The sequence below is a fragment of the Staurois parvus genome, unplaced genomic scaffold (genome assembly GCF_062004578.1).
Source record: "Staurois parvus isolate SC_StPar_1 unplaced genomic scaffold, SC_StPar_1.0 ptg000320l, whole genome shotgun sequence".
NCBI classification, from domain to species: domain Eukaryota; kingdom Metazoa; phylum Chordata; class Amphibia; order Anura; family Ranidae; genus Staurois; species Staurois parvus.
The window spans coordinates 2,887,627-2,903,016 of NW_028318116.1; the positions used below are offsets into that span (position 1 = coordinate 2,887,627).

The 15,390-nt window shown below is 41.0% G+C and overlaps 1 protein-coding gene across 4 annotated transcripts in view; it reads right to left on the reverse strand.

Moving 5' to 3' along the window:
- Window positions 1–15,390, reverse strand: part of LOC149457487 (mitogen-activated protein kinase 8) — a 66,337-nt gene that overhangs the window by 35,546 nt on the left and 15,401 nt on the right. For all 4 annotated transcript variants that reach the window (XM_089683717.1, XM_089683718.1, XM_089683719.1 and 1 more), the window contains exons 2-6: window positions 11,475–11,656; window positions 11,256–11,385; window positions 9,167–9,225; window positions 4,649–4,787; window positions 2,278–2,443 (exon numbers count right to left, since the gene is read on the reverse strand). In XM_089683717.1, the coding sequence (XP_089539843.1) occupies window positions 2,278–2,443; window positions 4,649–4,787; window positions 9,167–9,225; window positions 11,256–11,385; window positions 11,475–11,596 (616 nt within the window). In that variant the 5' untranslated portion in view covers window positions 11,597–11,656. The remainder of the gene's footprint in view (window positions 1–2,277; window positions 2,444–4,648; window positions 4,788–9,166; window positions 9,226–11,255; window positions 11,386–11,474; window positions 11,657–15,390) is intronic.

The window sequence follows — 15,390 nt, forward strand, 5'->3', positions numbered from 1 at the left end:
TTGGATTGATATTTAATTAATTTAATTTGCACATTTTGATGTGTTTTGAGTTGTGCACAGAGTGAAGTATATAAGCCTATATTTTAAGGGTAATACACTATGAATTTTTTTCTTTTCTTTCTTCTTTGAGGTTATCAAGGAGTATTTTGAATCGTTTTTGCTTCACTGGACTTATAAGAAAATATTTTTGAAATTATTTTTGGGACTTGGACATTTTGGGGTTTAAATATCTATTCTACTTATTTGGAATTATGTGTGGTTTTATTTAAACATATTATATTTGGAGGTATTTTAGGTGATTTAGATGTGTATCACAAAAAGAATTTAGCAAATTGTATACTCTCTAGGGAGAAAGTAGTGTTTTGTGGTAGTGGTGCAATTAAGGAGCTTATTGATTGAAACTACTAGTATCATCTTCCACTGTGGTGAACGGACTTGTAGTCTGAATAAACTGTGGGTGACTGATCAGCAGAAGGACAGCCCATACAGAAGTGCAGGTAACAGAGCTGTACGCGCAGGTGCCTGACACTGCACCCACGATCTGCTGATCGCAGGTGCAATCCTTTGCAGGCTCCTGTTTTAAAAAATTATAAATGTACATTTATTAAAAAGGTGAACTTAGCCTTTAACCCCTCTATTTTTAATTTTTTTTTTTTAAATGTCTCTTTCACATGATGCCTACTGAGTTGCGCTAATCTGCACAGATAAACTCAGGCTCGTTGCTGTTGACAACATACATGTCAGGCGGGTGTGCACCGCATAAAAAGGCTGCATGTTTGCAATCGCTCACCATCCCTACACAACTTGCATATTGCGGGCCCCTGTTTTAGCATGTGGGCAGGTGTCCCGAAAAAAAAAGGCAGCTCGGAAACTAAATCTGGAGTTGTCCTCCAAATTCCAAGGAACTCAAACCTTTCATGACCTTTTTCTGGCAGAAGGTGCCAGAATTCAAACAAGTCTTTATGACAGCTTTGGTAACAGTAACACGTGCGACAAATTCAGATCGTTCTTACTACCACCACTTTAAGAATGTTGCTTTGAAATTTTTGCCAGTTTACAGATTAGGAAACTGGCGGCTACTGAGACCGACTCTGAGCTGGCATACTGAGACACGCCGATTCTCAGAGTTGGGCAAGCCGGTGCTGGGAAGCTATTATGAATGTGACAGCTCTCCGCAAAGGGCTCTATCCCGAGCCTGGAATTAGCTGTTGGCCAGGAGATTCCCTGGGCAAAATCTGAACGTATTCAAAAAGGGGCTGGGGATACTGGCTGATAACATTACACAGACATGGAAATGCTCACGTCTGGGCAATGAGTCACATGGGAGGCAGACCTAATAAAGAAACTAGTTTCAAATTTACCTATCAGGCTCCTCCCACCCAACTCCACAACTGCAGCATTGTCAATCAAAATCAAAGCGGACATGATGGGGAACTGGTGTCTCAGTTCATCATCAGGCTCTGCCAGCCCTATTACAAAATTCATCAGCCAAGTGCCTGTCTGTGTGATGGGCACAATGGCTGAAGAAGGAGCTCTGAAATGAGACAGAGTGTCTGGTATGGACATGTTAACCTCAGTGCTGCCACCACCTCCTAAAACAGAATTATATACCATTTCCCAAAAGGGACATGAATCTGTGTCAAACACAATTTCTTTGCGAAGGTGCAAAGGAACTATAAACCGTGTCTACGACTGCACATCATGGTTTTGGCCCCTGCACTCACAGCATATTAATGCAGAGAGCAGTGCTGATGTTTACATGTCAGCAAAGCTCTCTATATCATGCAGGACCACCCTCCAAAGTGAGAAAACCGAAGGGGACCCTGTATGTAACATGACCAGCCAGGAGATGAAAAACACATACTGCTGAGAAGAAGGGATCAAGGGGGGGGGGGGGACCATAGGGGATAGGAGTTTGGAGCCTGGAGTTGAGCTTTAAAGCAGAACCACAATGAATTGATTCTACTTTAGAGGAGATAACTAAGGCAAATTAAACTTGGCTCAGTTTCTACTGCTCAAACCAATAAACTACATCTCTCCTTTAATCAAAAAGATTACCATATATTACACAGAGTGATTAACCATCTTACTGCATATTGTGGACCTTAATTTACCAGTACATAACAAGACAATGGTCTAAAACATCATGGGATATGAACATATTTAGAAATTGCAGGTGTTAGATTTAGAGATGATGACACAATGATGACACAACCTGCTTACAACAATGGGCTCCAATATGTGAGTGCACATGGGAATATGAGTAGAAACACTAACCATTTTCTTTGTATCCCATGCCCAAGATAACTTCCGGAGCTCTGTAGTAACGGGTGACAACGTATGGAGTCATCATGAAGCTTGTTCCTGCTGTCCGAGCAAGACCAAAGTCGAGAATTTTTAGGGTGCAATCAGACTTCACTACAATGTTGCTCGGCTTTAAATCCTGTGAAGCACAGAAAAGAAATGGCTATTAACTGAAGACATTCAGAATTTCTCTCTCTTGAGAAAGTTCAAACCAAAATGCATAAGTGACGCCACTAGGTACATCAAAAGATTGGCAGATACCAAATTCAGTTACTACATGATACACAAGCCTCAAAATAAAAAAAATTTAAAAAAAAAAAACAACTTTTACTTAAATGAGCCAAATCCTCGTTCCTTTGCATCTTACAAGACCCTCCCAACACTCCAGCTCCAAGTGTGAAGGTTTCAGCATCAGAAGCAATGCTGTCATTCCAGAAACAAATGGGTAGGACTAGGTGTGAACAGGTGATGACTGAAGAGCTGGCGGCTTGTAAACCAGCAGTAACAATGCTGATAACCAAATCCGCTGTAACATCTCATCCTGCTGTACTGCAAGAAGGCTTAGCCTACATGAGGGTGACATTGCTGCTTAGAATTCAGAAGCAGTGAAGCAGTGTTGCCATTCCATCACAGAAAGCTACATTAGATGGCGTTCACTGGCAGGGTCAACAGGTATTTGTGCAATTCTGCAGTGTGTCAAGGGAAGACTAGAAGTGCAGTGCTGAGAGGGTCAGCATAATAGCCAGACAAATAGAGAGGGATAGGTCACCAAAGGCAATATACTTTGACTATGGGGTTCGTTCACACCAAAGTATGAAAACACAATGATACTCCACCCATGCTCAGGAAAACGGTCACCTGCTTTTAACCAAAATACCTTCAATGCATAAAGCGAACCTGAATATACACTTATGCGTCAATATGGGCAGCACAGTGGCTAAATGGTTAGCACTTCCGCCTGGCAGTACTAGGGTCGTCGGTTCGAATCCCAGCCACGGCACCACCTGCCTAGAGTTTGCATGTTCTCACTGTGCCTGCGTGGGTTTCCTCCGGGTACTCCGATTTCCTCCCACACTCCAAAGACATGCTGGTAGGTGAATTGGATCCGGTCTAAATTGTCCCTAGTATGTATGAATGTGAGTTAGGGACCTTAGATTGTACGACCCCTGAGGGTTAGGGACTGATGTGAATGTACAATATATATGTAAAGCACTGCGTAAACTGACGGCGCTATACAAGTATCTGAAATATATAAATGTTGGGAAACACCCCTTTATGTTCAATGTAAGTAAATATCCTTTTAAAGAGTCCTACTTCTATAGGAAAAAATAAAATATATTGCAGCATAGAAGTCAAGCTTACACCAAGGTGGCAACACTTACTCACTGTACTGTATCATGGAAGAGCAGTATTGTCACCCCAGAACAGAAAGTGGTTTAGGACAACACCTCCATTGGGGGGGGGGGGGGGGGGGGGGGAGTGAATTGTAGTCTATAAAAGATAGCTGGTAACAAATTATCAAAAAACAATGGAGAACCACCCGCGCTACCCTTGATAAACTAATGGCCTAGGGATGGGCTGCTGCTGACACCCAACTAAACACCTGGATAGAATACTGATAAAACAAACAAAATGGTGCTGTGCTCCCACACTATAATATATATATATATATATATATATATATATATATATAGCTAAATCAAATTAGATTAATAATGATCCCCTTATAAATCCTCCTGTGTAAGATAACAAAAATCAATATATATCAATATTGTGCAATCATATACAATGATTACAGGAGTGGTATGCGAGTGCGGCCCCTGCGCTAGCATGGTGCTCCAAGCTGGATTGCAGTACCCTTCCACCTTCTGCCTTTGGTTATCGGCTCTGCGTTCTACAATATACATACAGCAACGGCTGCCCGGTGCACAGCGAGATCCTGAGACTAGGATGACAACAAAAGTTTACTTTTTCGATAAGCGAGTTGCCAATTTATGAGCTCAATAAAAACTATTGGTTATCCACACTTAGATGGCACTTCCTTTTTTCTGCTTGCATTCTGTTTCTAGAGTTCACTTCTAACTCTTGGATAGCAAGTTTGAAGCAGACCACAGGAGTGTTTTCCTTGGACTCCACATTGGGTTTTAATTGGACTTTCAAGCTGTGTTGTATAAAGGCTCAGCACTATGGTTTTAATCATTTATGCACCATAAATACCCCTTTCGAAAGCACAAAGTTGTAAGCTTGCAAAAATTTCTGCCAGGGCCAGCAAACCAAAACACAGAAAACAGTAGTTGAGGTTAAGGTTTGCATACACTTTAATTAGCACACTGGTAAGACTCACCCGATGAATGATTCCTGCAGAATGTAAGTGCTTTATTCCACACAACATCTGGTAAAGTAAGTAGGACATACGCTCATGATCCAGCTCCATCTGTATCACCTGACACAAATTAGCATCCATAAGCTCCATCACAATGTACCTAGAAAAGGCAAAAAGTGCATCAGTGTGTGCGCGCACATTTGACACAGTTCCCCACACACAGCTAATGTGTAAGCTGAAGCCTAAATGCTTAGAAAATTAATTTAGTAAATGGATAGAAAATTGGCTAAGAGACCATATTCAGAGAGTAGTGGTTAATGATTCATACTCTGAATGGTCTAGGGTCATCAGTGGTGTACCCCAAGGTTCAGTGTTGGGACCCTTACTTTTTAACACAATTTATAAATGATATAGGGCAGCAATGGGCAAACTACGGCCCGGCGGACCTTTTAATCCGGCCCGCGGAGCTAGGCTCCCGCTAGGCTCCTCTCACAGTCCGCCCTGAAGACCGGTGTAGCATGAAAATCTGTCTCCTATGAGGATCTGTCCCCCTCGACGTATCTGCGCATGTGCCGGAGATCGCCGATCGGCTGCTAATGCCTGAAACTGGCACATGCGCAGATACGTCGAGGGGGACAGATCCTCATAGGAGACAGATTTTCATGCTACACCGGAACGCCGTGGGAACACGGCGAGAGGAACGCGCGGAGCAAAGGTAAGTGAATTGACACAGGGGGGACTTGGGGACTTAATATGGGGGATGAATTAATATGGGGGATGAATTACTATGGGGGGGGATGAATTACTATATGGGGGATGACTTACTATATGGGGGATGAATTACTATATGGGGGGATGAATTACTATAGGGGGGGATGAATTACTATAGGGGGGGATGAATTACTATAGGGGGGGATGAATTACTATAGGGGGGGATGAATTACTATATGGGGGATGAATTACTATATGGGGGACGAATTACTATATGAGGGATGAATTACTATGGGGGATGAAGTCAAAAAGTTTGCCCACCCCTGATATAGGGTCTTGAATTAAAAGTACCATTTTAGTGACTGAAGATGACACCAAGCTGTGCCGTGGAATAACATCCTTACAGGATGTCTCAAACTTACAAGCTGCCGTTGGGAGTCCAAAAACATGCACACATCATACATTCTAGGAAGAGAACAGCAGGTTGAATCAGGGGTGGAGAAGGATCCGGGTGTTCTGGTAGATCATACACTTATTAATACCATGCAATGCCCAGAGAAAAGAAAGAAAAAAAGGAAAAAAACTAAAGAAAAAAGGAAAAAAAACGAAAGAAAAAAGGAAAAAAACGAAAGAAAAAAGGAAAAAAACGAAAGAAAAAAGGAAAAAAACCAAAGAAGGAAAAAACCAAAAGCAAAGGAAAAAACCAAAAGGAGGAAAAAAACGAAAGAAAAAAGGAAAAAACGAAAGAAAGAAAAAAAAAACAAAGAAGGAAAAAAACGAAAGAAAAAAGGGAAAAACTAAAGAAAAAGGGAAAAACAAAAAGGAAAAAACGAAAGAAAAAAGCAAAAAAATGCGAGATGGAAAAAACGTGAGATGGAAAAAAATGAAAGAAGGGAAAAAACGAAAAAAAAACGAAAAAAAACGAAAAAAACAAAAAAAAAGGAAAAAACGAAAGAAGGAAAAAACGAAAGAAGGAAAAAAACGAAAGAAGGAAAAAACGAAAGAAGGAAAAAACGAAAGAAGGAAAAAACGAAAGGAAAAAAACCAAAAGGAAAAAAACCAAAAGGAAAAAAACCAAAAGGAAAAAAACGAAAGAAAAGGAAAAAACGAAAGAAAAGGAAAAAACGAAAGAAAGAAAAACCAAAAGAAGAAGGAAAAAAATGAAAGAAAAGGAAAAAAACGAAAGAAAAAAGGAAAAAACGAAAGAAAAAAAGGAAAAAAACGCGAGATGGAAAAAAACGAAAGAAGGAAAAAAACGAAAGAAGAAGGAAAAAAACGAAAGAAAAAAGGAAAAAAACGAAAGAAAAAAGGAAAAAAACGAAAGAAAAAAGGAAAAAAACGAAAGAAAAAGGGAAAAAAACGAAAGGAAGGAAAAAAAAAGAAAAACAAGCAAAAAAACTAAAGGAAGGAAAAAAAAACGAAAGAAAAAGGGGAAAAAAATGAAAGAAAAAGGAAAAAACGAAAGAAAAAAGGAAAAAACTAAAGAAAAAAGGAAAAAACGCGAGATGGAAAAAAACTAGAAGGAAAAAAACAAAAACAAAAAAAGGAAAAAAAGAGAAGAAGGCAAAAAACGAAAGAAGGCAAAAAACGAACGAAAGAAAAAAGGAAAAAACAAAAGAAAAAAGGAAAAAACAAAAGAAAAAAGGAAAAAAGGAAAGAAAAAAGGAAAGAAAAAAGGAAAGAAAAAAGGAAAGAAAAGGAAAGAAAAGGAAAAGGAAAGAAAAAAAAAAGGAAAGGCAAAGAGAAAATTTTGCCCCTGTAAAAATCATAATTTGGAATTCAGTTTTGGGCAGCAGTTCACAAAAAGGATAAATCGGAGAACTGGAGAAAGTGCACAGAAGGGCAAGCAAACGGATATGGCATGGAGGCATGGAGGAGCTCAGCGATGAGGAGAAAAGGCGATCAAGTTGGGATATGATCACCATGTATTAGTACATAGGTGGTCTATATAGTGAAAGTGGTGTAGAGTTTAAAGTCATCACAAAGGACAAGGGGACACTGGCTTGTCTGGAGGAAGAGAGATTTAATCTCCAAATACAGAAAGGCTTCTTCATAGTAATAGCTGTGAAAATGTGGAATAGACTTCCTCATAAACTAGCTCAGACCAGCTCAGTAGATTATTTTAAAATTGTCTGGATTCTTTCTTAAATGCACATAATATAACTGGATATTAAAGTGGAACTTCACCCTCTCAGTCAACACTATTTTTAATCTTTATGACTCTGGCATTAGTAAATAGCTAGGAAAGTAGATCATTTGTCTTAAACTTTTTTTTTTTTTTTTTAATTTCTTCAGTTATTTCCTGGTTTCTAGGCCTAGACAAATGATGCCACACATCTCAGGAGTTTTCAGGAGGAGAGGAAGGGTTCTTCTTAGCCAAGTATGCCCTCCTCACTGCATCCAAGTGCTAAGGGCAGATGGATTCCAGGAAGTAAATGCTACACGAGTCTTCTGCCCTTACTTAAGATGACTATGGCCAGAAATGCTAGGGGTGTTTTAAACTTGATTCTCAGCAAAATAAAGCATTGAGACATGGATGGATGAGTTTACTTTGAAAATTAAAAGTGATTTAAACCGTATTTTTGGTTTGTGGTGCCCAGAAGCAGTGTAGTTCCTCTTTAACATTCATAGGTAATAAACACAGGAAATTGTTGACCCAGGGAATATCTGATTGCCTCCTGGGGGATCAGGAAGACATTTATTTTTCCCCCACTGGAGCAAACTGGATTATGCTTTATAGAGTTATTTTCACCTTCCTCTGCATCAAGTGTGGATATAGGATTCTGTATAGGGATGTTTTCAATTTATTCTCTATAGTATTTTTTTTTTATAATATTTATTTTCTTTTTTAAGGTTTGAACTAGATGGACTTGTGTCTTTTTTTCAACCTGTTACTATATAACATTTCTAGCGTCCAGTCTCTGAAACCCAGTTGCAGCAGGTATTACCCCACTTCCGGATGTGTGAATACCTGCTAACCATACAGAACGTTGTGGTCCTACTTGACGGCTCGGGCACCTGTATATGTAACGATCCCTCGCACTACATCTTCGCCACAAAATATCCTTAGCCTTTCTGGGTGAAATGATGCCCAAGCGCCACTCATATCGTAACACGGTAAAGACTGAGACCATGGCATCATGGTCCCACCTCCTGAGCATGGCACCTTGCACTCACAATGTATTGATGCACAGAGAGAGTGATGTTGAAATAATGACATAAGCATCCCTCTCTGCATCATCCAGGATTGGCATCTGCCAAGTTTAAAAAAAATGCTGGGGATGGGAGCATGGAGGCCAGAGTCTGGCTTTAAAGTATTTTATTCTCTCTCTCTATGTATTATATATCACATGTACTACACAATCTAGCAGATTATTTCAGTGGTCAATCCCTTAGTCTTCATTCTTCCACAGTAAACCAATGGCAAGTGGGAAATCTGAAGATGCTCAGCAGTCCAAACTGCATAGCTGATATGTAGAGACCAGCCCAAGCAGCACTGAGGAATCTTGATTGAAAAAAGAAAAGCTAGTAAAAAATGTGGCTAGACTATTTCCAGCACAGCAGAGGAAGAGATGTTCATCCTCATAGGAGCAATAAACCAAACATGCTGGTAGTAGGAGGAGGAACTAGTCTGCCTGGACTATAGTTTTTTTGTTTGCCAGTATACTAACCTGCTGAAGGAAGCAGTAAAACATGAAAGTAAAGACTTCCCATATCCGACAATAGACAAGAAACACAGAATTAAGGTAAGTTGGCTACACACAGAAAGGCTTGCAACAGATGGAAAGGTGCCATTCATGAAAAAGTTTGACTGAGGATAATACTTACAAATCTTGGAATTCTTCCAGAGACTTCTGTGGTGTAAAGACATTTAGGAGCCCAATTATCTGAAAAAGACAAAAAGCAACTCAAAGCGAATACAGTACACGTCTTATCCTATTTCACACACACACACATATATATATATATATATATATATATATATATATATATATAAAAAAAAACAATCATCTGCCAGGGTTTGCTGTGAGCTAATCCGTATAGTACAGAGCCATGAACCTAGTGACCAGCCCCAACCAGCTTCCCATAGCAGATGACATGTCACAGCCCTATTATAATTAGAATTCCATGTTTATTTGACCCTCCTGCCGCTCACTGGCTACTCTCCAGGCTCGCCTGTGCAATCGGGGAGCCTTGTATCCTATCGTGCTATCATAGAGCTGGCCGGGGACCAGATGGTCCCTAGCCATCTCTATGTTCCTGGGAGGCCGGAAGCAACGTCATGACCTCACTTCTGGTTCTGGCAGGTGTAAACACTGCCATTTTTTTCCCAGGAAAGCAGAGATCAATGTTTTTGTTTTTCTTAATCTCATACTTTCCAAAGTAGAGAAGATTTTGGGATCTTATAGACCCCAGATGTCTCCCATAAAGAGGACCTGTCATGCCTTATTTCAACCACAAGGGATGTTTACATTTCTTGTGAAAGGAGTAAAAGTGATTAAAAAAAAATAAGAATAATGAAAAAAAATGTTTAAAGCACCCCCATTCCCCTGTACTCAGTGAACACATATTCATTGCTCCCGCATATGTAAACAGTGCTCGCACCACACGTGAGGTATCACCGCGAACGTTATAGCAAGAACAATAATTCTAGCACTAAACCTCTGTAACTCTAAACTGGTAACCTGTAAAAATGTTTGCGCCGCCTATGGAGCTTTTTTTTTTTTTTTTTTAGTACGGTGGTTTGGTGCCATTTTAGGAACATGCACAATTTTAAAGCAGGACACATTAGGTATATTTTTACTCGACTTATCTTTTATATTTTACCAAAACAATTGGGTCATATATTGCATTTTTTTGCATTAAAATTCATTAAAGTGTATTTATGGGGTTCTAAGTAATATTCTAACAATAAAATTATGATTTTTCATGTAGGAGAGAAAGTAAGTGGCCTGGGTGGAAAGTAATTACGCTGCTAACAGGGCTGGTTAGTTTCAATCCCTCCCCCTGAATGTGTTAGAAGGAAAAAATTTGAACTTTTCCTTACACGGCTAGAAGAGCTTTGGCTACAAGAAATTAATGTAGCAGAAAAGTATGTGTCTCCTCTCAGGTCCACCCCTTCCAGATGATATCAGCTCTGCAATGCTGACACGTTTCCAGTACACACACAGTTTTCTTACTGATTATCTCATTGGAGTCCCCACTACTCCCCTGCACCGAGTGCTGTCATGCCACCTGGCAAACCTATACTACACATAGTGACTATTGTCATACCTTCTGCACTCCTCCTCTGCACATGACTGTTCTCATAACCTCTGCACTCCTTTACTGCAATACAATGTGCCATCCTGTATGCTGCTGAGGTTCCAATCAAGGAATGAATTGGGGCGAGCCTCAGGGACTTTTCTAAAATAAATAGTTGTGTACTGCTGGTATTTGACTTTCAGTGGCTTTTGAGGTGTCCTACAGCAACAGATTGTGGACCCATCGCTTCTAATAGGCACCTGCAGACTCATATAACATGTTAACAGTCTCTGACTATCCACTATCCAAACCTGTATCAGGTTTCCAGTTTCTGATTGTTTTCTTTAGTAACCCTGTAGTCTCAAGCAGTCCTATGTGGTATTAAATATAATGAATATTCTGTGCAGCCCCTACATGAAATCAGGAACCACAGCTGAGACCCCCTACATCACGCCTAAGCTGACAACCACTGTTCTATGCCTTCATAAGTTTATTATTTTGACAGACTGTGCTCAGGTAGAGAGAAGGAAGGCATATTCTTCCACTCAGTTCACCAACGAACTAGCCAAGGTGAACATTTTTCAGAACAGAAAAAAAAAGAAGTGAAAATCTATAATAAAATCCTTCTAGTTCATATAATCACCCAGAGGTGATTGTTTTCTGAAGAACTTACATTCTTGTGATTGACACATTTCATGAGCACAAGCTCCCGGTACGCCCTCTTGGCATGGGTTTGATTCTGGAACGGTCGACTCAGCTTTTTGATAGCAACATGTCTTTCTAGAACAGTGTCATATGCAGCGCTGAGGAAAAAAAATTACACAACACAAACACTTCATAAAATGCAAACAGACACTGAGTAAATGAATAAGAGAAAAAAAAATGTCTTTACCATACTATCCCTTGGGCTCCTGACCCAATGGGCTTCAGGTTTTGGTAGCGCTTCAAAACTGTGAAAGTGGAATCTCCAATTTCAAAGACAGAGAAGTTGTTGTCCCGTTTCCCTCGGCTCATGGTTGCACGAGCGTCTTCCCCAGTGGCTTCATCCAAACCTTAATGATTTTTAGCTGAAATCTGCCAATGAAAAGGGTCACAGACGAGGGCAATAAAAAAAATCCTGAATTGGAAATGCTGACATGATATGACTTGAAAGGCTTATAATACACAGTGCTGACTGGCATGCTGTACATTAAAGCTGAACCCGTGGATAAGAAAATATCTAAATACAAGAGGCAATTGTATTTTTACTTGAATTTTGCTGTGCTTTGTGTAGATCTGTGCAGCAAGGTTAAGTTAACCTTTGAGAACATGTTCCACCAGGTTTTTTTTTTAGGGTGGAACATGTATCATGTTCCCACTCCTGTAGCACCTCCCCTATTCCCCTCCTCATGACAGCGGCCGGGAATCTTCTTTCAGCACCCGCTGTCACAATTTGACTACAGCACAGCCATGCAGGGCTCTGCCCACATGGCCACGTCATTCATTCATTCAAAGAGTTTTGTGAATGAATAGACAAGTACAGACAGCCTTTGAGGCTGATGGCGTGTAGCTCTTAGGGAACTATGAGTGTGCTGGTGAGTACTCTGCTAGTCCATCAATTCTTCCTGCTCTCCAGTAACTGCCTGCCCGTACAAGAAATGGGCAGACAGCTATCCCGAGAGTCTGCAGAAGCCTGAGATCACACAGGGATCTGCTGATTGCAGGTGTAATGATCTGCAGGCTGCTTAAAAAAAATAACAATGCATTTTTTTACCTGCAAAAAAGTGCATTTATTATTTCTTTTGAAAAGGTGTGCTTTGGTTTAACCACTTGCCTACAGGGCACTTATACCCCCTTCCTGTCCAGGCCAATTTTCAGCGGTCACACTTTACATGACAATTGCACGGTCATGTGACACCGTACCCATATGAAATTTTTATACTTTTTTTTCACACAAATAGAGCTTTCTTTTGGAGGTATTTAATCGTCACTGGGTGTCTTATTTTTTGCGCTACAAACAACAAAAGAGGAAAAAATTTGAAAAAAAATTTTTTTTTTCTTTGTTTCTATTATAAAATTTAGCAAACAGGTAATTTTTCTCCTTCACGGATGTGCATTGATGAGGCTGCATGGATAGGCAGCATTGATGGGCCCTGATGAGGTGGCACGGATAAACAGCACTGATGGGCACTGATGATGCTGTACTGATAGGCAGCTCTGCAGGGCACAGGTGGGTGGCACTGATCATCAGTGCCCTAATGATCAGTGCTGATCACTTCTCTGACAATTGCCAGTTATAGGAAATACTTTTCACGCTGTGACAGTGTGAGGAAAGTGTAGCCAATAACCGGCAACCGTATTTACCCGGTGATCTGCTGTGTCATTGGACACAGCTGATCACGTGGTAAAAGGCCGCCATGATTGGCAGTTTACCATACCCCATGATCAGCTGTGTCTGTAGGACACAGCGATCACCGGCGGCGTCCTGCTGGGGGTGCGCAGGGGGCGTGTTCTGGAATGATGTCCATAGACGTCGTCCCAGAACCAGACAACCGCGCTGTAGCCATCCATTGGCTATAGCGCAGTAGGGAACTGGTTAAGCATACAAACTCTGCCGATGTGCAAGAGCTTCCTGTAACACAGAACATTCACTATTGCTCTCTCTCATTGTGCAGGATGACTGGTCTTGTATCTGCCCACTCCTATTGTTTGTTTCAGGAAGCCTGTAGTGGGTGGAGCCTGCTGTGACCCTCCCACACCTCTGCTCTCTGTATATACAGCATATCAGCACATTACGGCAAACTTGCCTCTCAGTTTGCTCCCTTCTCCAGCAGTGTCCCTGCAGCTGATTTGTGAAACACAATCTCAGCTGCTTCTTCTGCGTCCCACGGCGCTCCTCTTTGTTCGCTCACATTGTAACGACTTCCTTGCCATCCAGGATTGTGCTGTATGGCAGAACGGTGTAAACCTCAAAAGTGAATGCACAGAAAGCCAAAGACTTTGGTGGGCAAAACAGCTCCCTTGGGTGTATTTTTTTGGTGTATTTAATTGTTTGCTGGAGTCCACCTTTGAATAACATTACCATCTACTCAGCACTAATGAAAATATTACCAAATCATTAATGCCCTCTTTCCTACAATTCTGACCATTTTATCAGAGCTTTGAGACCTATGCAATTCTATAAAAAGGAGTTGTGACACAAACAAAAAGAAATGACTGTATTTTCACTGCTGTTAGTATACTTGAGGGTCTTTACTTTAACAGTCAGAACCAGAATACGAGACTCTGGAACTGCAACACACGTGTAATAACGGTTATCCTACAATCACTCACACCGATGGAAACATTCTCGATACCATAGAGCAGCCTTTCTCAACCAGGGTGCCTTAAGGTTTCTTCAGGGGTGCCTTGACAAAATGTCTAAAAATTGCCCAAAACTTGTATACAAGCCAGCTGGTGGAACAAGCCTGCCTTTTAGTTACACAAAGCCACGGGTTTCTATTGTGCATCATTATGACCTTCAAGCTGGCAGCATCCTGACAACCAATGACATCATCAGTTGATAAGGAGGATGTCAGTTGCCTGCACAGCATCCTAGTTTGACCCTCCCCTGCCCCTCTCCATCAGTGCTGGGGTCACATCAGCTCAGTGATGGAGAAAAACTGAGGGAGAAGAGAGACATTGGAATACTAGTCAGTACCAGTGTGCAAAAGTGTATTTGCTTTGGAAGAATAAATCACCTCTAATGGGTGTCCTATGTGTGTGTGGATGTTGCTGCGTTATATAAAACTATTAGAATCGTTTTCACATTGTAGAATAGGATTACCGTTAAAATTATGGACAGTCTTGAGGCACCCCATTTTAGAATATCCATAATTTTAAAGGGTGCCTTAAGACTCCATAAATTTAAAGGGTGCCATGACTGAAAAAAGGTTGAGCAACACTGCCATAGACAACTAAAAGGCTACACAAGTCCAAACCACTAGTTTCCCAAGCCCACTGGAAAAAATTCCTTGGAAAACAGGTCATCCCGCCAGCCTTGGCAGCGGTCAAACATCAAACCCACATCTGGCACATTAGAAGGGAGAGCATAAACAATGCAGTGGGGGGGGACCTATGCCCAGTCTACACTACATAACTGGAATGCAGAACATCATTACTGCCCCATCACTGTGGTGTGCTGTAGCTCACACAAATAATGACAGGGAAGAGGCTACCTAGAGGATGAGCCTGAGCCTCATATCTGGGCCTCCTGAGCAGTGAACAGCACAGGAGTGACATCAGCAAATCTCACACAGCAGGATTACAGAGATGAGATAATAGGAACAGGAGTGCCTAGACACACATATTCCAGCATTTTTAGTCTTCACTGCTTGAATTCATTTCAATTCAGCAACATTGCCTTCTCCCTTTAGTGCCTTGATTGTCAACTGCTCCACTTCTTTAAGGGCTAGTTCACACCACGTGCGTTCCAGTGCTTTTTTTTTTTAATCCGAAAAAGGCATAAAGTAGGTTTGTAAGCTCCAATGAGCAGGGCCCTTGAACCCCTTGTGTATGGCACTGTATTATTGTACGGTCTCATGTATTGTCCCCCATTGTAATGTACAGCACTGAGCGAACTGTTGGCGCTATATAAATACTGTATAATAATAATGGTTTTAATGGTACAATTCACACAAGTGCAAGGGTGAAGAAATCAGGCTATAAGGAGGGGGATAGATACCCCCCGCTGGGTGGACAGGGGGGTGTGACCTAACAACCACCATAATTTCTACCATCAGTGTGACCTTACCACCATCTATTGGGGACAGAGGTAAACACAGCTATTC